General features: G+C 68.0%; 2 protein-coding genes across 17 annotated transcripts in view; both read left to right on the top strand.

Moving 5' to 3' along the window:
• AMHR2 (anti-Mullerian hormone receptor type 2) overlaps positions 1-8226 on the top strand; it is a gene marked incomplete at its 5' end in the record, with an annotated part of 9327 nt that extends 1101 nt beyond the window's left edge. The window contains 12 exon segments of the mRNA XM_083814350.1: positions 118-208; positions 545-646; positions 649-653; positions 1422-1646; positions 2407-2521; positions 2609-2769; positions 3541-3688; positions 3774-3901; positions 4902-5064; positions 6080-6117; positions 6239-6553; positions 6696-8226. Coding sequence (XP_083670476.1) covers positions 118-208; positions 545-646; positions 649-653; positions 1422-1646; positions 2407-2521; positions 2609-2769; positions 3541-3688; positions 3774-3901; positions 4902-5064; positions 6080-6117; positions 6239-6553; positions 6696-6743 — 1539 coding nt within the window. The 3' untranslated portion in view covers positions 6744-8226.
• Positions 8227-9904: 1678 nt separating this feature from the next.
• Positions 9905-25850, top strand: LOC310888044 (poly(rC)-binding protein 2). Of its 16 annotated transcripts, none has more exons than XM_083814384.1 (16): positions 9907-10198; positions 12432-12544; positions 12950-12973; positions 13078-13110; positions 13409-13525; positions 14939-15070; positions 15702-15830; positions 16219-16293; positions 18116-18202; positions 18670-18729; positions 19466-19507; positions 20567-20639; positions 21063-21101; positions 21980-22032; positions 22536-22705; positions 25721-25850. In XM_083814384.1, the coding sequence occupies exons 2-16, from the start codon at positions 12476-12478 to the stop codon at positions 25755-25757; spliced, it is 1140 nt and encodes a 379-aa protein (XP_083670510.1). In that variant the 5' UTR covers positions 9907-10198; positions 12432-12475; the 3' UTR covers positions 25758-25850. The 16 variants fall into 16 exon arrangements, with proteins under 16 accessions (XP_083670523.1, XP_083670510.1, XP_083670521.1 ...); XM_083814391.1 differs by having other exon boundaries at positions 9954-10198; positions 21977-22032; XM_083814395.1 differs by lacking the exon at positions 18670-18729.

The following is a 25850-nucleotide window of genomic DNA, read 5'->3' as shown; positions in this document are numbered from 1 at the left end:
GGTGGCCCCAAAGCTCGGGCACTGGGGTCCCGCCAGGCTGGGGGGGGGGCCCTGGGGAGGGGGGGTCCCTGGTGGTGGTGGGGGGGGTCGCGGTGTCACCCCGGTTTCTGTCCCCAGCTCCCGGCCACGTGGCACCCCGCGGGGACGCTGTGGCTGTGGGGCGCGGGTCCCCTCCTGCTCCTCTTCCTCGCCTGCCTGGCCGTGCTGGGTAGGGCTGGGGACATTTTGGGGGGGCCCCCGGGGGGGGGGGGGGCCTCTGGGGCACCGCATCCCCTTGGGTGCCCGTGCCCCCCCGTCCCTGGGTGCGGGTGTCCCCTGCCGTCACCTCCCGGTGTCCCCAGGGGCGCGGGGCCCCTCGGGCACGGGGGTCCCCACGTGCCACGTCCCTTGTCCCCTGCTGCCACGGCCCCGATGTCCCCAGGGTGGGGGGGCTCCCGAGCGTCCCCAGGTCCCGCACCCTTGGGTGCCACGTCCCTGGTGTCCCCGTGTCCCCAGGGTCCCCATCGTCCCCCGGTCCCCATCGTCCCCCTTTCCCCATCCCCAGGGCTGCGACGGGTGAGGGCGCAGACGGAGCGGCCCCCCCGGGGACGTCGGGGACTTGGGGCCCCCCCAGCGCCCCCCAGCCCGGAGCTGCCCGCGCTGCGCTTCTGCAGGTGGGGGCACCCACGGGGTGGGGGGGCACCCACATGGGGGGGGAGCAGTTTGTGGGGGGGCCCAATGAAGGCCAGGACTGGGGAGATGGGGCTGGGTGACGCTGGGGCTGGGGACACCCGTGGGTGCCTGGGGACAGGGGGTCCCTGAGGGTGGGGGTCCCCAGGGATGGGGGGAGCCCATGGGTGCCCAGGGCGAGGGGACGAGGGGGTGGGGTTCCAGGGGCTGGGGACACCCGTGGGTGCTTGGGGATGGCGGATCTGTGGGTCGGGGTGTCAGGACCCATGGGTGCGTGGGGCTGGGTGACCCCTGGGCTCAGGACACCCATGGGTGCTTGGGGATGGGGGATCCCTGGGATCAGGACACCCATGGGTGCAGGGAGTGGGGTGACCCCCAGGATCAGGACACCCATGGGTGCTTGGGGATGGGTGACCCCCGGGCTCAGGACACCCATGGGTGCATGGGACTGGGTGACCCCTGGGCTCAGGATACCCATGGGTGCATGGGGATGGGGGATCCCTGGGGTGGGTGGTGCCAGTACCCATGGGTGCATGGGACTGGGTGACCCCTGGGATCAGGACACCCATGGGTGCAGGGGGAAGGGGGATCACTGGGTGGGGTGCCAGCACCTATGGGCGCGTGGGGCTGGGGAACCCCTTGGGCACAGGACACCCATGGGTGCCCGGGGACCTGCAAACACCGGCGGGAGGCCGGGTGCTGGGCTCCCCGGCGGCGCGAACCGCCGGCACCCATGGGTGCTGGGGGCGCAGGTGCTGCAGGCGGGGCGCTTCTCGGCGGTGTGGCGGGGCACCCTGCAGCAGCGGCCGGTGGCCATCAAGGCGTTCGCGGCGGGGGCGGCCGGGCGCTTCGCGCCGAGCGGGGCGGTGCACGCGCTGCCGCTGATGGAGCACGAGAACGTGGCGCGGCTGCTGGGCGCCCGCGGTGCCGGGCCCCGCGCCCGCGGGGGGCTCCTGGTCCTGCAGCTCTACCCCGCCGTGAGTGGGCACCCGTGGGTGCTGGGCTGGGCGGGGGGTGGGGTGCTTGGGATGATGGGGGGCGGTTAATGGGTGTGCGAGGTGCTGGGGGGTGCGTGGGATGGTGGGGGGGTGCAACATGCTGGGGGGTGCATGGGTGTGCAAGGTGCTGGGGGGGGGTGCGGGCTGCTGGGGGTGTTTGTGCATCGTGTGCAACACAGTCGGGGGGTGCAAGGGGTGCTGGGGGTTGTGCATGGGTGTGCAACATGCTGGGGGGGGTGCATGGGTGTGCAAGGTGCTGGGGTGTGCGTGGGCTGCTGGGTTTGTGTGTGCATGGGTGTGCAACATGCTCGGGGGGTGCATGGGTGTGCAAGGTGCTGGGGTGTGCATGGGCTGCTGTGTGTGTGTATGGGTGTGCAACATGCTCGGGGGGGGTGCATGGGCTGCTGGGGGTGTGCGTACACGGGTGTGCAACACGCAGGGGCGGGCACGGGTTGCACACGTGTGCGTGAGTTGCTCAGGGTGCACGCGGGTATGCACCGGCTGCTGTGGGTGTGCACGGGCTGCGTGGGGTTCCCGTGGGTGTGCAAGGGCTGCTCGGGGCGTGCACAGGCTGCTGGGCACGCACGCACGCGCAAGCACCGCCGCGGACACACGCGGCCGTGCCCGAGCCCTGCTCCTGCAGCTGCACACTCGATGGGGGCTGCGGGCCGGGCTGCGCACCCACGGGTGCCACCCGCGGCCCCGTCCCCGTCCCCAATCCCTGTCCCCGTGTCCCCAGGGCTCCCTGCGCCACTTCCTGCGCCAGCACGTGGGGACGTGGGCCGGCAGCGTGCGCCTGGCGCTCTCGCTCGCCCGCGGCCTCGCCTTCCTGCACCAGGAGCTTTGGCGCGACGGTGAGCACCCCGCGCAGCCCCCCGGCGTCACCGCACCCCCACCCCCGTGGACATTTCTCTGTGTGTGTCCCCCCCCCCGTTCCCCAGGCCTGTACAAGCCCAGCGTTGTGCACCGGGACCTGAGCAGCCAGAACGTGCTGGTGCGCGAGGACGGGACCTGCGCCATCGGGGACTTCGGGCTGGCGCTGGCGCTGCCGCCCCGCGCCCAGGCTGGCAGCGGCGGGCACCGCGCCGTGCCCATCCGCAAGGTGACGGGGACGGGGACGGGCACCGGGACGGGGACGGGCACCGGGACCCCCCTTGCGCTGCAATTTGGGGTGTCGGGGGGGCAGAGTGCGAGTGCAAGCGCGGCCCTGGTGCAAGCCGGGACCTGCGAGCGCGATGCTGGTGCAAACGGGGAGCTGCGTGCAGGCAGAGCGGTAGCGCAAGCTGGAGCCTCCTGCGTGTGCGAGCACGGCCTTGGTGGACGTGCGCTGGGTGCGCGTGCAAACTGTGCACATGTAAATTGTGCACGTGTAAATTGTGCACGTGCAAATTGCATTTGTGCAAACGTGGCCCCTGTGCAAGCTGCGCCCTGATGCGAGCGCGGCGCTGGTGCGAGCCAGGACCTGGTGCACGTGGCTGTAGTGCAAGCCGTACTTCTGCGCACGTGCAAGTGCGGGCCGGGTGGGAGACGGTGCAGGGTGGGCCCTGGTGCGTGTGCAAGCACGACCCTGGTGCAAGCACAGCCCCAGTGCATGCATGGCGCCGATGCAAGCACAACCCTGGTGCAAGCACAGCCCCAGTGCATGCATGGCGCCGATGCAAGCACAACCCTGGTGCAAGCATGCACCTGGTGCATGCACGGCCCTGGTGCATGCACAATCCCAGTGCATGCACGGCCCTGGTGCAAGCACGGCCCCGATGCATGCACAGCCCCAGTGCATGCACAGCCCGGTGCAAGCACGCCCCCGGCGCCCGCCCGCCCGTGGCGCTCGTTGCGTGCACGGCCGTGGTGCGAGCGGCGTGTGCGGGCGCAGGCGGGCACCCAGCGGTACCTGGCGCCCGAGATCCTGGACGAGAGCCTGGACCTGCGCTCGTGGGGCCGGGCGCTGCGGCAGGCCGACGTCTACGCCCTGGCGCTGCTGCTCTGGGAGATCCTCTCGCGCTGCCAGGCCCTCAGCCCCGGTGAGCACCCTCGGGTGTCCCCCCCCACCCCACCCCGGGACCCTCTCCCCGCCCCGAGCCCCCCTGCTGACCCCCGGCCCCCCAGGAGCCCCCGTGCCCGAATTCCGGCTGGCGTACGAGGCCGAGCTGGGCGCCAGCCCCACGGCGGCGCAGCTCCGGCGCTTGGCCGTGGACGAGCGGCGGCGCCCGCTCATCCCCCCTGCCTGGCACCAGGTGAGACCCCCCCCCCTCTCCCCCTGCACCCATGGGTGGGGGGCCCTGGGGGTGTCCGTGCATGGGAAGGGCCCTGCAGGGTGCCCGGGGTGACCCTACAGACGGGGGGGGGGGGGGGGGGGGGCTGCCCAGGGGGCACATGGGTGCTGGGTGCCCGCTGGGTGACAGTGCCCAAAGGTGCCCAGGGGTGTCCCGGGGGGGTCCCTATTTGGGGGTCCCTGCCCATGGGTGCCCACATGTGGGAAGGTCCCTGCTGTGTTCCCACACCCATGGGTGCTCCGGGGGGGGGGTTCCTATTTGGGGGTCCCTGCCCTGGGGTGTCCTGGGAGTGTCTGGGGTGCCCAAGGACTGGGGGGGGGCGTTCCCTACCCAGGGGTGCCCTTGGGTGCTGTGTCCCCAGTGGGTGCCCACACCCAGGGGTGCCCCGGGGGGGTCTCTACTGGGGGTCCCTGCTCAGGGGGTGCTCAGGGTGCCCAAGGACTTGGGGGGGGGGTCCCTACCCAGGGGTGTCTGGGGGTGCCTGGGGGTGCCCATGGGTGCTGTGTCCCCGCTGGGTGACAGTGCCCAAGGGTACCCCAAGGTGCCCCAGGGTGCCTGGGGGTACCCCAGGGGGGTCCCTGTTTGGGGGTCCCTGCCCTGGGGTGTCTTGGGGGTGCCAGGGGTGCCCAAGGACTGGGGGGGGAGGTTCCCTACCCAGGGGTGCCCTTGGGTGCTGTGTCCCCGCTGGGTGCCAGTGCCCCAGGGTGCCCCAGGGTGCCTGGGGGTGTCCCGGGGGGGTCCCCTATTTGGGGGTCACTGCCCAGGGGGTGCCTGGGGGTGCCCAGGGTTGCCCCAGGGGGGGTCCCTATTTGGGGGTCCCACCCTCGGGCCCCCAGGGGGTGCCCTCAACCCGGGGGCGCCCTGCACCTGCTGGGTGGGGGTGGGGGTGGGGTGTTGCCCACCCCGGTGGGTGCCCCCCCCCTGAAGCGGGCCGTGGGGGGGGGGTGGTGGTTTCGGGCAGCCCCCGGGGGCGGTGCAGGAGCTGCTGGAGGACTGCTGGGACCCCGACCCCGAGGCGCGGCTCTCGGCCGAGCGCGCCCTGCAGCGCCTGCAGCGCCTGGCCGCGGCGCCCCCCCCCCCGCCCGAGGCCGCCCCCCGCGGCCCCGAGGAGCTGACGAGGAGGTGGGGGCCCCCCCCGACCCCCCCCCCCGACCCCCCCCCCGAAAAAAAACGGGGAAACTGAGGCACGGGGGGGGGCGGGGGAGGGAGGGAGGCGAGGCCACGCCCACGTGGGAGGAGCCAGTGGGCGAGACCACGCCCCCTCCCACCCGAGGCCACACCCACCCGCCTGAGGCCACGCCCCTCCTACCGAGGCCACGCCCCCGCCCTCAGACCACGCCCCCTCCACCCGAGGCCACGCCCCCGCCCTCAGGCCACGCCCTCCCTCCGAGGCCACGCCCCCTCCCGCCCGAGGCCACGCCCATCCCACCGAGGCCACGCCCCCGCCCTCAGGCCACGCCCCCGCCTCAGGCCACGCCCCCCCCGCCGCTTCCTGCCGGGAGGGGCCGCGCCCGGAGCGGAGGCGGCGGAGGTGGGAGCGGAGCCGCCGGGACCCCCCCCCCCAGCGCCCCCCTCCCCCCAACCCCCTGCACCCCCCCCCCAGCGCCCCAAATACCCCCTGCCCCCCCGACTCCCCCCCGTGCCCCCCCGAATCCCCCCGCACCCCCAGATCCGCCCCGTTTACCCCCAAGTCCCCCGCACCTTCCTGTGCCCCCCCCAAATCCCCCCCCGCGCCCCCAAATCCCCCCTGCCCCCCCGAATCACCCCCCCCGCACCCCCAAATCCCCGCACCCCCTGCGCACCCCAAGACCCCCCGTTTACCCCCAGAACCCCCCTCACCCCCCCTGCACCCTAACGCCCCCCCGTGCACCCCCTGCGCCCCCCCATGCCCCCCCCATAGCCCCAACTTCCCCTAACCCATGCCCCCCCATGCCCTCTGCACCCCAAATCCCCCCCAGCCCCCCTAAAGCCCCCCAGGACCCCCAAATCCCCCTGACCGCCCCCAATTCCCCCCCCCCCGTATCCCTCCCTGGGGTGTGGGGGGGGTTCACAGCTGCCCCCCCCGACCTCCCCTGACTCAGTTTCCCCCTGGAGGCCGGGGGGGGCCCCACTCACCCCCTGTGTCCCCCCCCCCAGGTCCCCGGAGCTGCCCCCCGCCATGTGGGACCCCCACGCAGGTAAGGGGGGGGGGGGCACCAAAACAAAGGGGGGGGGCTTCACCCCCTGCTCCTGCCCCCCCCCATTAATAGGGGGCGTCGGGACCCCCTTAACCTTCTCTTTTCTCCCCCCCCCCCCCAGGGCAGCCGCCCCCCCAAAACCCCGTGTACCCCCCCAGCCCCCCCCTCCAACCCGGCCTACCCGCCCCCCCCCTCCTCCTACCCCCCCCCCGTGGCCCCCCCCTACCCCTCCGGGCAGCCCCCGTACCCCCCCGGGACCCCCGTGTGCCCCCCCGGCGCCCCCCCGTACCCCCCCGGCGCTCCTCTGCCCCCCCCGGGGTGCCCCCCCCTGCAGCCCCCCCCCTTCGGGGTGCCCCCCCTGGTCCCCCCGGGGCTGGACAAGAAGGCGGCGAAGAAGCTGAGGAAGAGGATGAAGAAGGCTCAGAAGAGGCACAAGGTGGGGGGGGGGACACGGGGGGCCGGAGGGGGGGGGGGGGGATTTGGGGACCCCCCGGTGCTCACGGTGTCCTGGTGGGGGCGGGGGGGGGATTTGGGGACACCCCCCCCCCGGTGCTCACGGTGTCCTGTTGGCCCTGCAGCGCTCTTCGTCGTCGTCCTCCTCCTCCTCCAGCAGCGACTCCGACTGATGCCACCCGGGGCCACCCGGGGCCACCCGGAGCCACCTGGGGCCACCCACATCCAGATGTGACCACCTGGGGCCACCCGTGTCTTCCTGTGACCACCCGTGACCACCCACGTCCTCCCGTGGCCACCCAGGACCACCCGTGTCCTCCTGTGGCCACCCATGCCCAGATGTGACCACCTGGGGCCACCCACGTCCTCCGGTGACCACCCGTGTCCTCCTGTGGCCACCCGTGATGACCCGTGGCCACCACGACCACCTGGGACCTCCCGCGACCACCACGATCCCGTGGCCACCACGATGTCCATGACCACCTGGGACCTCCTGTCACCACCCATGACCACCATGATCACCGTGATCCCCGTGGCCACCTGGGACCTCCCAGGACCACCGTGACCACCCGTGACCACCCATGACCACCTGGGACTTCCCATGACCTCCTATGACCTCCCATGACCACCTGGGACTTCCCATGACCACCTGTGACCTCCCATGACCACCTGGGACCTCCCATGGCCACCCATTGACCACCCACGGCCACCTGGGACCTCCCATGGCCACCCACAACCACCACAATCTCAACGACCGCCTGTGACCACCCATGATGACCCATGACCACCTGGGACTTCCCATGACCTCCTATGACCACCCATGGCCACCCGTTGACCACCCATGACCTCCCATGACCACCTGGGACTTCCCATGACCACCCATGACCACCCATGATGACCCGTGACCACCCATGGCCATCTGGGACCTCCCGTGGCCACCCACGACCACCACGATCTCCATGACCACCCATGATCACCCATGATGACCCATGACCACCCATGGCCACCCATTGACCACCCGTGACCACCCATGGCCACCTGGGACCTCCCATGACCACCCGTGATCACCCATGACCACCCATGGCCACCTGGGACCTCCCGTGGCCACCCACGACCACCACGATCTCCATGACCACCCATGATGACCCATGACCACCTGGGACTTCTCATGACCTCCTATGACCACCCATGGCCATCCATGACCACCTGGGACCTCCCATGACCACCCGTGACCACCCATGACCACCCATGGCCACCTGGGACCTCCCATGGCCACCCATGACCACCCATGACCACCCATGACCACCCATGGCCACCCGTTGACCACCCATGACCACCCGTGACCACCCGTGACGACCCATGGCCACCTGGGACCTCCCGTGGCCACCCGTGACCACCACGATCTCCATGACCTCCCATGACCACCCATGACCCCCCCGATCCCCCCCTGACCCCCGCGCTCACCCACGGGTGCCCCCCGCGCCCCGTCATGCCCATGAGGTCCCCGTTCCCATGCCCCCCCCTCCCCGTGTCCCCTCCCCCTGTGGGCCTGGGAGGCTCGGGGGGGGGGGGGTTGGGGTCGGGGGGTGCCGGTGGGTGCCGCGCGGTGCGACGGGTGCGCCCCCCCTCTGCCCCCCAATAAAGCCCTGGGACCCCCCCAAATTGTGTCAGCGCCTCCGTTGTGCCGGGGGGGGGGGCCGGGGGGTGTTGGGGGGGGTGATGTGCACTGACCCCATGGGGGGGGGGTGGGGGGGGGTTGGGGTGGGAGCTGCCCCCAAACTGCCCCCCCCATTGCCCCCTCCCCCTCCTGCTCCCCGTTGCCCCCCCTTTGCTGTCCCAGCCCCTGTTGCCCCCACCCTCCATGGCCTCCCCCCCCCTTATTGCCCCCCCAGCCTTGTTGCACCCCCCAACTCTTATTGCCCCCCCAGCCCCCCTTATTGTCCCCCACCCCCTATTGCCCCCCTTTATTGCCCCCACCTCTTATTGCCCCCCATCCTTATTGTCCCCCATCCCTTATTGCCCCCTCTTATTGCCCCCTTTCTTTATTGCCCCCCTATTATTACCCCCCACCTCTTCTTGCCCCCCCTTCTTGCCCCCCTTTTTGCCCTCCTTAATGCCCTGTCTTATTGCCCCCACCTCTTATTGCCCCCCTTCCTTTACTGTCCCCCCTTCTTGCACCCCTTCTTGCCCCCCTCCCTATTGCCCCCCCTTCTTGCCCCCTTTCTTTACTGTTCCCCCTTTATTGCCCCCCTTTCCTTATTGCCCACCCTTACTGCCCCCCCCTTATTGCTCCCCACCCCTTATTGCCCCCCCTTTGTGCACCCCTCCTTATTGCCCCCCCTTATTGACCCCCTTTCTTTATTGCCCCCCCTTATTGCCATTTTTCTTGCACCCCCACTTTTTGCCCCCCCTTATTGCCCCCTTTCTTTATTGCCCCCTATTGTTGGGGGCAATATGGGCCCCTCATTAGCCCCCACCTCTTATTGTCCCCCTTATTGCCCCCCTTTTCTTTATTGCCCCTCTTCTTGTCCCCCTTATTGCCCTCTTCCTTCTTGCCCCCCCCTTCCTGCCCCCTTTCTTTACTGCCCCCCCTTTATTGCCCCCCTTCCTTATTGCTCCCCCCAATTGCCCCCCTTTCTTTATTGCCCTCCCTCGCTGCCCTTCTTCTTGCACCCCCCTTATTGCCCCCCCTTATTGCCCCCTTTCTTTATTGCCCCCCCTTATTGCCCCCCATTCTTTATTGCCCCCCCTTCTTGCCCCCCACCTCTTCTTGCCCTCCTTCTTGCCCCCCTTTCCTTATTGCTCCCCTTACTGCCTCGCTGTTATTGCCCCCCCTTATTGCCCCCTTTTCTTATTGCCCCCTATTATTGCCCCCCCTTACTGCCCCCCATTATTACCCCCCACCCCTTCTTGCCCCCCCGTATTGCCCCCCTTTCCCTATTACCCCTCTATTTGCCCCCCTTTTTGTCCCCCCTTCTTTATTGCCCCCCTTTTTGCCCCCCTTTCTTTATTGCCCCCCCGTTCTTTATTGCCCCCCTTATTGCCCCCTTTCCTTATTACCCCCCTTATTGCCCCCCCCTTTCCTTATTGCCCCCCTTTCCTTATTACCCCCCTTTTGCCCCCCTTCCTGCCCCCCGTTCCTTATCGCCCCCCTTCCTGCCCCCCGTTCCTTATTGCCCCGTTCCTTATCGCCCCCCTTCCTGCCCCCCCTTCTTGCCCCCCCCCTTACCCCCCCCTTCCTGCCCCCCCCCCCCCCCGCTGCCTCTCTACCCCCCGCCCCTCCTCTCTATGCCCCTGGCGGGCTCAGCCCCGCTCCCGACACCGCCCGGGGGGGGGAGGCGGGCCGCTCTAGCCCCTCCCCCGCTCGCCTCGCTGGTTACGCGCCGCCGTTTCCGGGTCGGGGCGGGCGTAAAGCGGCCGCTCCCGCCGCCCCCGCCCAGAGCCGCCGCGGCCGCCGCAGCAGGAGCAGCCGCCGCCCGCCGCCGCCCCCCCCCTCCCCGCCGCCCGCCGCCGTCCCGCCCGCTCCCTCTCCCCCCCCACCTCCCTCCCCTCCTCCCCCCTCCTCCTCCTCCTCCTCTTCCTCCTCCTCCTCCTCCTCCCGTTACCGGCGCCGCCGCCGCCGCTCCAGGTAGGCCCCGCACCCCCCCCCCCCCCCTTCCTTTAACCCCCCCCCCCCCCGCGCGCCCCGTCACGATCGTTTCTCGCCGCTTCTCCCCCGCTTCTCCCCCCCCCGCCCGCCGAGCCGCGGCCTCGCGTGGCGCCCCCTGCCCGCACGGCCCCGGCCCGAGCCCGGCCGCGCCCCGCCGCCAGCCCGGGGCCTGCCCGAGGCCTACTCGCGGCCTAGGCCGCGGCCTGCGCGCGCGGTGCGCGGGGGGGGGGGGGGGGGGGGGCTGCCCCTCCCCCCTTCCCCTCCCCCACCCCCCCGGTTACCGGAGCTCCCCTCCCCTTTTTTTCTTCCCGGGGGGGGGGGGCCCGGACGTTTTAAACCTATATTTTATTTTAATTTTTTTTAAAACGATTTTTTTTTTCGGAGCTTTTTTTTTTTTCGGTTTTTGACCGTTTTCGTTGTTTTTCGACGTGTTTTTTTCGGCCGGTTTCCCTTTTTTTTACTAGTTTCCCTTTTTTTTTTTTCTTATTTTCGCCTAGTTTCCTTGTTCTTCCCCCCCCCCCCCTTTTTTTTTTTTTAATGAAGGATCCGGGCCGGAGGCGCTGCTACGGGGGGGGGGAGCGGAGCCCTGTGCCCCCCCCGCCCCCCCCGTTCGGGCCCAGCCCCGAGTCCCGGTTTCCCCCCCGGGGGGGGGCTCCCCGGGACCCCCCTTTTGGGTTCGAGCCTCGCTCCCAGCCCCCCCCGCTTTCCCCTAGGCCTCTCCCCCCCCTTACCCCCGGGGCCTCCCCCCCGTTGTTTTTAACCCCCCCCCGCTGGGATCTCTGTTCCCCCCCCATGGGGACCACCCCCCCCAGCCCCCATTCCCGTCCCCAGCACCCCCAGCCCCAATTCCCCCCCCTAAAAAAAAAACCCGGCCCAAACCGGGAGCAGGATCCGGCCCCCACGTGCCCTGCCCGGGGCCGAGGAGAAGTTTGGGGGAAGTTTTCCCAGCAGGGCTCCCCCAGGGCTCGGGGCCCCCCCCCCGGGGTCCGCCTGCAGCTTTTTGTCCCCACGGACGCGGGCCGGACCGGCCGCGGCTCGTTGGACCGGCAGGACGGCTGCTGGGCTGGCTAATTAGCGCTAACGAAGGCGGCCGAGCGGCTGCCGGGAGGAGGAGGAGGAGCGGGGCTGCAGCCCAGCGAGGCTCCCCCTTTTTTTTTGTTTTGGGGGGGTCTCTCCCCTTTTTGGGGGAGGCCCCCCCTTTTTTGGGGGGCATTTCCCCCTGTTTGGCGGAATTCCTCCTTCTTTTGGGAGCCCCCCAACTGCTCAAATCCCCCCCCGACGGGCTCCGGGCTCTCCGGTCCCAGCCCCGCTCCCCCAAACGAGGCTCGGGGCTGATCCGGTGCCAACTTTTATGGGGCCAAAAGGAGCCGATTCGGTGAAAATCACCGGTGCCGGCGATTTTCCCCTAAAAGAGCGTTCCCCCAGAGCTCGGCACGGCCCCCGCAGGATTAATCCCTCCGCCCGGCTCTTTCATTTTTTCCTTCCCCGGCCTTGCTTAAACTTGGAGGCGCCGACGGAAGCGGAGAGCGGCCCAAAGGGGGTTTATTTGGGGTTCAGCTGCTTGGGTTTTATTTTATTTTTTATTTTTTAGGGGGTGGGGGGGGGATTTTTTGGGCGGCTTGCCGAGCCCCGCCGCGCTGTTTTGCAACCGCTCCGGTCGCAGGTTGGTTGTAACCCGGCCGGGCGCTCGCGTGGCCTCGGCCTGCCTGGAGGAAATGGGCTGGGAGCCGGCCCCAGAGGCCGCTCAGCACCTCCCGCGGCCCGGAGAAGGGAATTTTTTTTTTTAAGTTTTTCTCTTTTTTTGGGGTTTTGTTTTAACCCCGAGCGGGTTAAACCAAAGGGAAGCGGGGCCGTGGCTGCCGGGGGTGTGGGGGGAGCCCCTCTCCGGGTTGAGGTGCGGAGGCTTCGAGTTGGGGCAAGTCCCGGGGCTGCAGGAGAAGTCCCCAAAGCAGGGGACGAGCGAGGGTGGCCCTTGGGGGGGGGGGCAGGTGGGGGCGCAGCGCCTGGCCTCAAACCCCCCCCCGCCGTGGGGGCAAGGAGCAGCCTGCTGGGGCTCTGCCCTCTCCCAGGCACCTTGGGGTGGGGAACGGGCCCTAAAAAGTGCCGGGGGGGGGAAAAAACCAAACTCGGGGGCTCGAATCTCTTCGGGATGGGGCCTGAAATGGCCGGGGGGGCGCCTCAGAGCCGACCCTTCTCTCCCCCCCCGCCCCAGCTCCCGCTGTCCCGCCGTCGCAGCCCGACCCTCCGCAGCGCAAGATGGACACCGGCGTCATTGAAGGGGGATTAAATGTCACGCTCACCATCCGGCTACTCATGCACGGAAAGGTACGGCGCCCCCCCCAACCCCCCCCCCCAGCCCCCAAACCCTGGTGGGGGGGGGGCAAAACCCTTCCGGCCCCGCTGCCGCGGCTCCCCGCGGCCCCGGCGCTGCCGCCATTAGGCGAGGAATGCGCTCCTTGGCACCCGGCCGGGCCTCGGGCAGCTCGTGACGGCCGCGGCAGCGCTCCGAGAGCGCGGCAATAAAAATAACCACGGGGAAAGGGGGTGGGGGGGGGGGGGTTGGGGGGTTGGGGGGGGGCTGCGGGTGGTGCTGGGGGCCCCCGAAATGAGCCCCGCGTGGGCTGCGAGGCGGGGGCTGCCCCCCAGTTGAGACTTTGTGCTCTCGGGGATGTTTTATCCCCCCCCACACACACCGAGCGCTCCTAACGCTGCTTTTGTTTCCCCCCCCAGGAGGTCGGGAGCATCATCGGGAAGGTAAGCGAGCAGCAACCCCCCCCGACCCCCCCCCACTCCTCTTTTTGCCCTTTTTTCCCCCAAAACAGCCGCGCTAACCCCTCTCCCTTCTCTCCCTCCTGCAGAAAGGGGAGTCGGTGAAGAAAATGCGCGAGGAGGTGAGCGCCGGGGCTGGGAGGGGGGGGTGCCCGGGGGGGTGGGGGGGGCCGGGGGGGCGGCGGCGGCCTTGAAAGGAATTTTCCGGCGCGCGTCCCCGGCAGCAGATGGAGCCGGCGGCGGGCGCGGGGCGTGCTGGGAGTTGTAGTCCTGGCGGGGCGGGGAGGCGGCGAGGCTAAGATGGCTGCCCCGCGCCGCGGGGAGGGCCGGGGCTCGGCGCTGGCGCCGCCGTGCTTCTGTTTTAGTTTTGTTTTTAATTCTTGGCTTTTTTTTTTTTTCGTTCCTTCTCCTTCCCCGCAGAGCGGCGCTCGCATCAACATCTCAGAAGGGAACTGCCCCGAGCGGATCATCACCCTCGCCGGCCCCACCAACGCCATCTTCAAAGCTTTTGCGATGATCATCGACAAACTGGAAGAGGTGCGTCGCCGCCGTCCCTTCACCGCCTCCCTGCACGGGTTTCCCCCCGTGAAGACGCCGGGCAGGGCTGGCTCTGCCCCCCCCTGCAGCTCCTGGGGGGCCGGGAGCACGAGGGGAAGCTTTGTTTTTTTTTTGGGGGGGTGGCCGGGCTCCGTTCCGCACGGGCTGGCGGCGTTGGCCCGGCCGAGGCGGATCTTTGCCCTGCCCCGCGTGGGGTCAGGGTGCAGGGTACAGGCAGCGGCGCTTCCCTCCTGCCTGCTCGCTGTCCCTAAGCGCCTGCTGGCCGAGCCCTGGGGCCCCGTGGGGACTCGTGGGGCTTGCAAATGCCCTGTGGCCACCGCCGAGATGGCTTCAGACGGGAGCAGGGCTTCGGAGCCGTGCTTGCTTTGTTCTCCTGGCCTGCCCTGCTGCCTCCCCGCCCGCCTCGGGGTGCGGCGGGGGCTCAGCTTCGCCTCCGGCCCCGCTGAGGAGGGCCCCGGGGGTGCCGCGGCGCTGAAGGAGGAGCCGCATCCTGCCCCGCTCCTGTGGAACCGCAGGTTGAGTTGGGGGGGTGCTGGTCCCAGAGGGCCCAAATCCCGGCTGCGGGCGTTAAAGCCCTCGAGGGCTGCGGTGTGAGGAGCTTTTGGGCTTCTCCACGGCCTTTGGAAGCGGGGAGCTCCCCTCGCCTGCTGCGGGTACGGCCCCTTGCCTCTCCCCTCTCTTGCGGGGCGCAACTCCCAGCGCCCTCACCCCCATTTTAATTTGGGGCCCCTCTTTGGAGGAGGTGGCCTGATGCTGGCAGATGTGTCCCCCCCCCCTTTGCTCAGCTGGATACCGAAAATTTCTGAGCCCTGAGCTGCTGCCGTGTCCCGGGAGCCCTCCCGCGGGCTCAGCCCCGTCCAGGCGCGGCTCTCGCCGCTGCCGCTCGGCTTCTCCTTTAGTAGGTCAGCTCAGCCCTCCCGGCCTCCCCTCCCCCTGCGCCCACGGCTGCTGCTCTCTGCGCAGGGCTCGTTTTCCCCCGGCTGCTCCTGCCCTCACCCTCGTTACTGCTCCTCGTTACGGGGGAGGCTCTGAGATGAAACCAGGAGCTGTCTGTAAGGGGGCGCCGAGCCCCCAGCCCCGTGTCCCTTCAGCGCAGCGGGTTCCCGCTCGGCTGTGGCCGACCTCTCTGGTGGCCAAAAACCTCCGCGGTGGTTTAAAAACCCCGCGTTTCCACAGCCGCAGCGAGCAAAGGGGTTCAGCTGCCTGCTCCCACCCCAAAAACGTGGCTGTGGCGATTCCACAGCTGACAAAAATCCCCGAGAAATGGGGCCCGGGGAGCACCTGGGGGTGCTTTGGCCCAAGTTGCCCCTCGTATCTCCTTCCTCCCCGGCCCTCCGGCGAGGGTCCTGAGCCCGGCCGGCCCCCCCCTGAGCGCCTCCCTCTTCCTCGCAGGACATCAGCAGCTCCATGACCAACAGCACGGCCGCCAGCCGGCCCCCGGTCACCCTCCGGCTCGTGGTACCCGCCAGCCAGTGCGGCTCCCTCATCGGCAAAGGGGGCTGCAAGATCAAAGAGATCCGAGAGGTAGGTGCTGGCCCCCCCTTGGGGGGTGCAGAGGGGGCAAATCCTCGCGTTGGCCCCCCCCCGGGGCGGCGGCGCTTGGCCTTTGTGAAGAGCTCGGGGTATTTTTAGCGCTCGTGAAACTGAGACCCGGGGCACGGCCTCCGCTTCCTGGCAGCGCCCCTCGGAGCTGGGCGCTTGGGTTCCTGCCCCCCCCGTTCCCCCAGCTCTAAATTCCCCCCCCTCTCCAGGCCCTTTTCCCAGCTGGTAGCAGGGGGGGGGCTGCGTGCCATCAGCCTGCCAAGCCCCCCCAGCTCCCCCCCCTTGAGGAAGGCACGTAATGCCGCTCAGCGCCGGGTGCTGCTGACCTGCCGCCGGGATTAACCCCGGGCTCGGGTCCTGGGGAGAGGCTCCCGCCCTGTTCCTCCTCCTCCTCCTCCTCCGACCGAATTATTTCCAGCTGGGATTAATGGGCTTTATTTTGGGGGAGAAGGGCGAAAAGGGGGGGGGGGGGGCGCTTTGGGCTATGTATAACTCGGCCACGAGGCCGCCGCGCGCGGTGAGCTCAGCGCCCTGCCCGGCTCTCTCCCCGGCTGTTTTGTTTTTTTTTTTACCGCGGCACTTTTTTTTTCTTTTTTTCTTTTTCTTTTTGCAGAGCACGGGGGCGCAGGTGCAGGTGGCGGGGGACATGCTGCCCAACTCGACCGAGCGAGCCATCACCATCGCCGGGATCCCACAGTCCATCATCGAGTGCGTCAAACAGATCTGCGTCGTCATGCTGGAGGTAGGGATGTCCCGCTGCCCCCCCCAGCTGATGGAAAAAACCCCCGAGGGCAGGGAGGAAACCCCCCGAGGGCGGAGAGGAGGCTGCCAGAGGGATAAGGGGGGGGTCGGGGGTTAAAACGCGCGGCTCGGAGCCCCTTAAAGCGGGCTCGAGCCCGGTCCTCGCGACCCGCTGCCCGCTCGCGGCTCTGTCCCGCGTGGGGACACGAGTGGCACCATCCTGCCGCTCCAGCGCCGTGCCCCGAGCCTCCCTCGCGTGCTCCCTGCTTGGAGAGGGGGGAGGGGGGGGGAAATAGGATTATTTTGCGGTCCCGGGGGGTCGCGGGGAGGGGGGCGGCTGGCGGCGGCGGTGCTCGGTGCCTGACCTGCCTTCTCCGCCTGTCCCCCAGTCTCCCCCGAAGGGCGTCACCATCCCGTACCGGCCCAAGCCATCCAGCTCTCCCGTCATCTTTGCAGGCGGTCAGGTAAGGCCTCTCCTCTGCTCCTGGGGTGCGGGGGGGGGCCGGGGGGGCTGTTTTGGGGTGCCTGTTGGGGGCCGTCGGCGCGCACCTCAGCCGCTCCGCGTGCCTTGCCCGCCCGCGCCGCTGCCTCGGGGCCTCCCCGAGCCCTGCTCCGAGCCTTCCCCGCTGAGCTGCGGGGCGCAGGAGGGCGGGGGGGGGGGGTGTGGGTGGGGGGGGGGCAGATTTGGGGAAGGGGGGGGTCGGGGGGGTGCTGGCAAAACCATCCTGGAGCCACCGGGCCAAGTCCCGGCGTGGTGGTGGCGGCTGGGGATGGGATCGGGCCGGGGCGAGCAGCGGCTGCCTCTGGTCTGTGCCCCCCCCCCCGCCTCGGTGGGGGCTCCGTGTGCCCCATGTGGGTGATGCCCCCCCCCCCCCAAAGCCTGAGGGGGGGGGAATTCGGGGTTCTGTGTTCTCCGGGGCTGGCTTTTGGGGTGTCCCGTGCCTTGGGGGGGGTGGGGTGGGGGGAGCTGAAAGGCCTCATCCTGATGGGGGGGGGGGAGGGCGCCAGGTAGGGCTGTAGCCACCAGGGGAGGGGGGGCCCAGCCCCTCCCGCGCCGATCCCAGGGGAGCTGCTTGCTCCTCGGGGGGGGGCTGCCCCGTGCCACCCCCTGGCCGTGAGCCCCGGCGCTGCCGTCGCAGGCAACAGGGCCCCCTCGGGACCCTGCTGGAAAGCCCCGAGTGCCCCCCCCGGCCCTGTGGGGATGCGCTGGTCCCCGCTGGGTGAGACAGGAGGGTTTTTTTTGGGGGGGGGGATTGGGGTCACGGCTCCCGGGGCTGCCGCACCGCTGGGAGCACCAGGGCGACTCGCAGACGCATCCGCTGCCTCCGTGTGCTGCCAGGGAGGGCCCCCCCCCGGGGGTGGGGGCACGATGAGGTTGGGGATGGGATTGGGGGGGTGTAGGGGGGGAGAGCCCGGAGTGCGCCCCCCCCCCCCCTTGCTGCCAGCCCCGAGGGTCCTGCTAGGGCAGAGCCACGGCCACGCGGGCCGGATCCAGCGCTGTGGCCGCGGGCTGGGGGGGCTGGAGGGGGTGGGGGGGGACTGCAGCCAGCTCCGTAGGTGGGGGGCTGCCCACGGCGCCCCCCCTTCGGCCCCCCCCCTCCTTGGAGCCGGGCCTCTGTGTGCCACGCTCAGCGGGAGACGGAGCTGCTGCTGTCCTCCCCCCACCCCTCACACCCCCCCCTCGCCTCGGCGCCCCCCCCCTCGCCCTCCCTGCCTCTTCCTTCCTCCCCTCCTCCTCCTCGTCAGCCCCCCCTCTCTCCGACAGCTTCTCCTGCTGCTCTGCCCCCAGCGAGGGGGAGCGCCGGGCATCGCCCCCCACCCCCCCCACACACCCCCCCGGTGCCTTTTTGCTGCCGGGGGGGTGGGGGCGAGGGCTCTGCCGTGCGCCCCCCCTCTCCTCCCCCCCCACCCCCCCCCAGCACGGGAGCCGGCTGCCGTTCCCCCTTAGAGCAGTGAGGAGCAGGCTCCCGCCGGCCACGCATCTCTTCCCTCCCCCTTCCCCCTTTTTTTCCGCCCCCCCTTCACCCCCCCTCCCCCCCCAATCTTCCACCCCTCTCCCCCCACCCCCGGCCCGGGCCCAGCCCGCCTGGGGGTCGCGCTCCGTCCCCCGCAGCTCAGGGCCGTGCGTAGCTCAGGGCTCCCCCCCCACCACCACCACCTCCACCTCCGAAAGCGAGAGCCGACGGGGGGGGGGCGACGGTGACTTTTTTTTTTTTATTTTTGGCGTTAGCGGAAGGTTTTCGGATTGCCAGCCCTGGAGACTGAAGCCCTCTAATTTATCCACAGGACAGGTACAGCAGCGGCAGTGCGAGCTACCCCCACACCGCCCCATCCATGTGCCTCAACTCTGACTTGGAGGGACCACCTCAGGAGGTGAGAGGGGAGTTCAGTCTCCACGGCCCGTTCAATCCTTGGCCTCTCTGAGACTGCCAACAAGGGTGGCATTTTCCCCGTCCCTGCCCCCCCAAAATAAAAATCCGACGAAATGATGATGATAATTTAAAAAAAAAAAAAAACGATAAAAAAGACCCCCCTCTCCCGGTGGCTTTTTGCGCTGCGGACTCCTGTCCGCGCGGGACCTCGGGCGCTGAGCCCACCAAACCTCTCCTCACGCAGGCCACCCGGCAGCCACTGCATGGCAACGAACTTGGGCCAAGTCCAGCCTGGGCTGCAGTTCTTCCGGTGACCTGGAAGTGAGGCTGTGTACCCCCCTCTCCCCCCTGCCTCTCCCGACCCCCCCCCCAACCCCTACACCCCCCCTTTTTTTTTGCCCGCCCCCCCCCTCACCCCCAACCTTAGCCAGCCAGGCCCCCAGCCAGTGACTCGCCCTTTCTGGGTAGCTGCAGGAGGACTCGGCGGTCCGTGGCTGTCCCCCTAACCTCGAGGCGTGGAATTGGCAGGTCAGGCACTCAGCCCCCGCCCCCCCCACGCCCCCCCCCACGACCCCGAGCGCCTCTCTTTTGCCTTGAGCCGCCCCCCCCCCCCGACTCTTTGCCTCGTCTCTAGCAGCGGTAGCCAGCTCCGGCAGTAAACCTCTAGCTTGGCCCGGCGACGTTTTTTCCTAGGCGTGCGGAGTGACGAGAGGACTCGCAGCGGGACTGTTGTTGTTTTTTGTTTTTTTTTTTTGTGGGGGGGGCTGGGGGGGTCGGGGGGACGCTGCTGGGGCCGGGGAAAAAGGACGGGGCTGGGAGCTAGCAGGGCTGGCGGGCGCTGGAGACCCTCCCCTGTCGGCGAGGCGGGGGGCGCAGGGCTAGGAGCAGTGTCGGACTCCACCACACCATACATCTTCCATCAAGATCCCAGCCGTTCCGTTCGTCTGCCACCTTTTGATTTATTTTATTTTTTTTTTGGGGGGGGGACGGCGCCATCCTGCCCACTCCCCTCCCCGTAACCGCCACCTAAGGCCAATCCGAGCGATTTTATTTTTTTTATTTTTTTCCCTCCCTCCCCCCCCCCACCCCGACCCCATCTAGAGACCGCTTGGTACAGCACTGTCCGTCCCCCTGCCTCTCCTGCCCCGCTCCCCCCGCCCCGGAGAAGTCTCCCCGTGGCTCTCCGCCTTCCTGGCTAGCTGAGATCTGCCCCTGGGTGGCTGTCCGATGGTCGTTAATAGGAACTCTTTTCCTCCTTTTGTAGGCCTATACCATTCAAGGACAGTATGCCATTCCACAGCCAGATGTAAGTTTTTGTTTACAACTTCTTGTCTCGAAATCCACCCCCCTTTTCCCCCTCACCTCCACCCTCCCCACCTTCCGAAATTTTTCTCCCCGCTTCGTCAGCTCGGCCTGAAAACTCCCCCCCCAAAAAAAACTCGCCGCTCGCCCTCCTGCAGCCAGCTTCACCTGGTCTCAGAGCTCTCCTCTTCCTCCTCCTCCGTCTTCTCTCTGACGCTCCCCTCCTCCTTTTTTCCCCTCTCTCTCTCCCCGGCTTGGCATTTCACACGAGCTCCGGCTTTCCCTCCCCTCCCGAATTCGGCACCGAGCCCCCCAGGGGGGAAAACAAAAACAAAATAAATAATAATAATAATAAAACCCCACCACAGCGCATGACGGCGACAGGCCTCGCTGTCACCGTGGCTCTCCTGGGGCAGGGGACGGCTGGCCGCAGGTGGTAGCGAGGGGGGGGGCATGGATCTGGCCCACCCCAGGCTGCTGCCAGCCTGTGGGGGGGCTGCTGGGGACGGGGGTGACGGTCTGGGTGCCCCCCCCCCACCTTTGGGTGCTGCCCCCAGCTTTGGGGACCTCTGACGTTGTGCTCGTCCCTCGGGCTCGTTGCAGGCTTGGCGGGGGTCCCGTGGCAGCCTTAGAGCAGCGAGGGGGGGGCTTTAATGGGGGGGTGGGCTCTGATGGGGGGGGCTATGATGATGGGGGGGCTCTGCCAGGCCAGGAGGGGAGCCAGGAGGAAGCTGGGCTCGGGGCTGCGTCGTGGCTCCAGGCTCCATCCCGCCCCCCCCCCCTTCCATCGCATCGCTCTGCCCCCCCCGCATGGTGTGGTGCGAGCACCCCGCGGCCTCGGCCCTGCTGCTCCGCTCTGCTCAGCTCCCCCAGCTCCTCGGGGAGGGGGGGGGAAACGGGGGGTGGGCGCAGCCCCCAGCCCGCTCCCAGCCTTTTGGGGGGGGACACACACACACACACGCCGCCTCAGTGCCCGCTGCGAGTCCCGGCCCCGCAGGGCTGGGGCAGCGGCTAACAGCAGCCTTTTTTTGTTTTTTCTCTCTTTTTTTTCTCTCCCCTCTAGCTGACCAAGCTGCACCAGTTGGCAATGCAACAGTCACACTTTCCAATGTCTCATGGCAACACTGGATTCAGTGGTACGGAAACTCCTCCTCCTCCTCTTCCTCCTCCGTACGCTAGTGCGCGCCGAAGGCCGGCCCAGGAGCTTCGGCTCCCTTCTAGCGGGGTCTCTGCTTGGGGCTCTCAAAAACCAAAAAAACCAAACAAAAAAACCCCCCAGGTAACGATTTTTGCCGATTTTTGTCGGGCCGAGCAGGCAGGGGGCCTCCGCGCTGCTTCCCTTCCTCCGCACCCGGAGCCGAGCCCGGCCCCGCAGCACCCTTTCTCTCGCTCCCCTCCGGCTGCTCCAGGCCCGAGCAGGCAGCTGCTGGGTTGTGCCAAATTCGCTGTAGGCTCGCTAAAAGACGGCTTTTTTTAAAAAAAACACGCCGCCCCCCCCCCCCCCCCGGGGGCTCTAAAGCTGAGGCGGCCCCAACTCATTGTCGCTTGTGTCTTAACAGGCATTGAATCCAGCTCTCCAGAGGTGAAAGGCTATTGGGGTAATGATTAAAACACAAAATCCTGTAGTTCTTCTCCGGGGTGTCGGTGCTGACCGGGGTCTCCCTGCGAAGCGCCTTGCCCGCCTTGGGTTTTTATGGGGGGGGGGGGGGTGGGTTTTTCGGGGGGGGGACACGACACGACGGGGGGCGCAGGAGGGCTGTGGGTGCCGGCTGCCTTGGCCACGCACGCCCCAGGAGGAGTCAGCTCGGTCTCTGGACAGCGGAGAGCAGAATTGAGGTGGAGGGCTCAGCCGCTGGGCGCCCGATGCTCTTCTTTTCTCTTTTTTTGGAAAGCTTTGGGCACCGGGGGGGGCCCAGCTCCCCTTTTACCCCCCCCCCAGCCAGCGGCTGACCCCTCGCGCCAGGGGGAGCGTCGCCCTCACCGGCACGGCCATGCCGCTGTGCCCCCCCCCCCTGCCAAAAACACCCCTCCCGGTGAGGTCTCAAGGTTCCTGCTGCCACCCCGTAGCAGGGGAGAGGGGGAGAAATTTATTAATAATAACAGCAATAATTAATTAAATGCCCGAGCAGCCCCGCCGTGCCCGCCCCGGTCGGCGTAGCGCTGCCCCCGGGGGCGCTGCTCCGGGACTGTCGCCACGGGGAGGAAGAGCCCGTGGTGACAAAAACTGGGGGGGCAAGATGCGGGTGGGGGGGGGGGGGGTAAAAATTAGAGGGAGGGGGCGCTGGGGAGTTGGGGGGGGCTCGAGTAACCTCACCGCTTGCTCTGCCCCTTCCCCTCCTGCCCGAGCAGCCCCGGAGGTAGCCGTGAGGCCAGCAGCGAGTGCTGGTGGTGTCGGTGCCCGTGCCCCCCCCCGCCGTGCCCCCCCCCTCACCTCACCCCCCCTTTTTTTTTTTCCTCCCCTCTCTCTTTTAAGCAGGTTTGGATGCGTCTGCTCAGACCACCTCTCACGAACTCACCATTCCAAATGATGTGAGTGGCGGGCTGGGGGGGGCGCGCCGGGCCCTTGGGGGGGGGGGTCCCTGACGAAGGCAGGGCAGGATGACCCCCCCACACACACACACACTTCAAAGGGGGCTCGCGGCAGCCCCACAAGCGAGGGCCGTGCCCCAAACCGGCTCCTCGCACCCCTCTGCCGTCTCCTCCTCCTCCTCCCGGCCAGATTTAGGGCAGATTTTGCTCATTTTCCTGCTGTTTTAAATCTTTTGGGGGAAGTTTTTAAACCCCCCAGCCCCGTCCCTGCAGGTGACCCCCCCCGGTAGTGGGCAGGGGAGGGGGTCGGGGGTGCCCTGATGGGGGTCAGGGTGCACCTAACAAAGGTCGGGGGGTGCCCTAATGAAGCCCTAATGAAGGTGGGGGTGCCCTAATGAAGCGCTGATGAAGGTCGGGGGGTGCACCTGAAGAAGGTCGAAGGTGGGGGGTGCCCTAACGAAGCCAGCCGCTAACGAAGCCGCCTTCTCCCCCCCCCCCCGCAGTTGATTGGCTGCATCATCGGGCGTCAGGGCGCCAAGATCAACGAGATCCGCCAGATGTCCGGGGCGCAGATCAAAATTGCCAACCCGGTGGAAGGCTCTACTGACAGGCAGGTGACCATAACTGGATCCGCAGCGAGCATTAGCTTGGCCCAGTATCTAATTAATGTCAGGTGAGTCTCCTGCGACCAGGCGGCGCGGGGGGGGAGGGCTGGGACCCCCCTCGTGCCCCCCAGCATGAGGGGAAGGGGCTTCCCTCCCCGTTTTTTTTGGTTTTTTGTTTTTTGTTTCAATCCCCCCCCCTTCCCCCTTCTCCGTGCCCTTCCTTCCCCCTTCCCCGCGCCCGCTGTCCCCGTGCGATCGCCTCCCGGGCTCCGGGAGGCCGCAGGCGAAGGCTGGAGAGGGCTGAGGCCGCGGGGCCGAGCGGGCCGTGCGCTTTGGTTGGATCTGTCGCTGGTGCCGTGAGGGATTATTATTATTATTTTTTTATTTTATTTTATTTTTGTGGGGTGAGGGCTCAGGGAGCGCCCCGGGATCGGGGCTGGGTCCCCAGCACCTCGCTGGCGGGACGTGGGGATCCTGCGGATCCCGAGAGGTGCCCGCAGCGCCCAGCGCCGCTCTCCTGCGTGGGAGCAGCGGCCCCTGAGCCTGCGGGGGGGTCCCGTACGGCTCTGGGGGGCCCCCCCAGGGCCGTGCTGAGGCCGCGCGTGGCGCGGACCCCGCTGTCCCCGTAGCAGCCTGGGCTGGGAGCGGTGTCGTGTAGGGGCAGCGGTGTCAGTCGGGTGGCCCCTGGTGCCCTCCCCGTTCCTCAGCCCCCCGGGGGGGGCTTAGGGCAGAGGAGCCGAGCCGCGGGCAAGCCCCGAACCCCGTGGGGGTGCTGGGGGCCATGGGGGTGCTGGGGGGGCCGCGAGCAGCGGCTGCCCTCCCCCTTCCCGGCTCTGCGTCGAGGCCCAGGGCTCGACGCGGGGCTGGGGGCGCGTGCGAGGGGGGGGGTCCCAAGGAGCTGGGGCCCGGCGCGGCCCCCCCCAGGTACCGGCGTCCCCCCCAGCTACCGGCGCCCCCTCGGGGTGCCGTTTCCCCTGTCCCCCCCCCCCCCGACCCCGTGCGGTTTGACGCTGTTTGTCCTGTGCTTCTCGCGCGCTGTTGCCAGCCACCCACCCTTTTTTTTTATTTCTTCTTTTTTTTGTTTTGTTTTTGTTTGTTTTTGTTTTGTTTTTTGTTTTGTTTTGTTCCTTTTTCTCCTCTGTTACAGTTAGAAAGCGCTAAACCCTCCTCCCAGGCAGCCTCCGTCACGATCCCTGACCACCTCAGCATCAACCTCTCTCAACCCTCCCACCCCTTCTTCTTCTTCCTCCTCCCACACCACCCCCTCGCTCGCCGCCGGGGGGGGCTCCGAAGCACCCGCCGGCCTCCCCAACCCTCTTCCGACCGCCCCTTGTGTCTCCAGTCTGCTTGGCATGAAACCTGTCCCTCTCCTGGCTCTAAATGTTGTGTCTGCTGCTAAGGGCGCCCCGCCCCGGCCGTGCCGTGTGTCTCTAACAAACTGAAGGCGGAGAAGCAGAGGTTCTCTCCCTACTGAGCCCCCCCTGCCCCCCCCCCCCACACACACACCTCGGGCGGGCGGGGAGGGGGGCGCGACGCAGCGCGGAGCCCCCCAGGGGAGACTCGGAAGAGCCAAAAAAAAAAAAGAAAAAAAATTTCCTTTTGGGTTTCCTTGCGGGTTTTTCCTCCTTTTTTCTTTTTTTTATTTTTTTCGGCTCCCCCAGGGTGTTTTGTAGGCGTTTTTCTGCCCGGCCGACGCTTTTTTTTCCTTTTTTCTTATTTTTTTAAAATTTTTCTTTCCTTTTTCCCAGCCCGGTGACCTCGGTCAGCCCTCCTCGACTCCTCTAGCTCGTAGCCCTTGCTTTTTCCCCCCACCCGCCTCATTTTCCTCTATTTTCCTTTTTTTTTTTAAGAGTTCGGTTGCAATCGCGGCGGGTCTGGGGGGCGGCGGGGGGGGGGGTGGGGGGGTTCGTTACGGAATAAACGAGTCTGGATTTAATTGCATTCCTGGGCGCGGGGGCTCGCGGCCTCGCCTGTCTCTTTGCTGTCTGTACCTGTAATAAAGTTGCCACGGTGAGAATCTGCTCTGCTAGATCTGTGCCGCGGGGGGGGGCCGAGCCCTGCGGGCGGGGAGGGGGGGCCCAGCGGGGGTCCCTTCTTTTTTTTTGGGGGGGGGGGCTCGTTGGCACCCTCCTCAGGGGCATGCGCGCCGCCCCCTCCCCTGGTTCCAGCGGGCGCTGCTGCTGTCGCCCCCCCCCCCCTGCTTGGGGCTGCTGCTCTGTGCCCCCCCGAACCTCTTTGTGCCCCCCCCACCTCCCCACCCTCCCCAAGGACCCCCCACGGGCTCCATCCCCGCCCCCCCTTCCCCCGCCACCCCCCTCCCGCCTCCACTCGGGGTCCCTGCGCCCCCCCCATCCCCTCCCTCTCCCCCCACGGAGCTCCCGGTGCTGAGCTGGGTGGGGGGTGACAACCCCCACCCTCTATCCTCCCCCCCCCCCTCCCCACGCTGCTTTCGCATAACCCCCCCAGCTTCAATTGCCGGGGGGGGGCCACCACCCCCACCCCCTTGAAGGGGGGGGGGGGAACCCTTCCTCCCTCCCTCCTCATCCCTCCCCCAACCCTTTTTCCCCCCCCACCTCTTTTTTTCCTCCAACCCATTTTCCCCCCCACCTCTTTTTCCTCCCCCAACCCATTTTCCCCCCCCACCTCTTTTTTTCCTCCCTGACCCATTTTCCCCCCAACCTCTTTTTTCTCCCCCGACCCATTTCCCCCCCCACCTCTTTTTTTCCTCCCTGACCCATTTTCCCCCCCCCCACCTCTTTTTTTCCTCCCCGACCCATTTCCCCCCCCACCTCTTTTTTCCTCCCCCGACCCATTCCCCCCCCACCTCTTTTTTTCCCCCTCCAACCCTTTTTATTCACCCCCACCTCTTTTATTCCCCCTCCAACCCTTTTTATTCCCCCTCCAACCCTTTTTATTCCCCCCCCACCTCTTTTTTCCCCCTCCAACCCTTTTTATTCCCCCCCCCACCTCTTTTTTTCCTCCTCTAACCCTTTCCCCCTGTCACCTTCCCCCCCCCCCCCCATTTTTGCCCCCCCCCCCCTATTTTTGCCCCCCCCGTTCTGACGCCCTCTTCTTCCTTGCAGGCTCTCCTCCGAGACCGGGGGCATGGGAAGCAGCTAGGGCCCCGGCGCCGCCCTCGGCCCCGCCTCGCCAGCCGCCCGCGCAGCCCCCAGCAGCCAGCCCCAGGTTTTAAACTAGTTTGTAAATTTTTCG

The sequence above is a fragment of the Anser anser genome (assembly GCF_964211835.1).
Source record: "Anser anser genome assembly, chromosome: 30".
Lineage (NCBI taxonomy): Eukaryota > Metazoa > Chordata > Aves > Anseriformes > Anatidae > Anser > Anser anser.
Note: the sequence above shows the minus strand (reverse complement) of the source record. Positions and strands in the feature narration are given on the sequence as shown.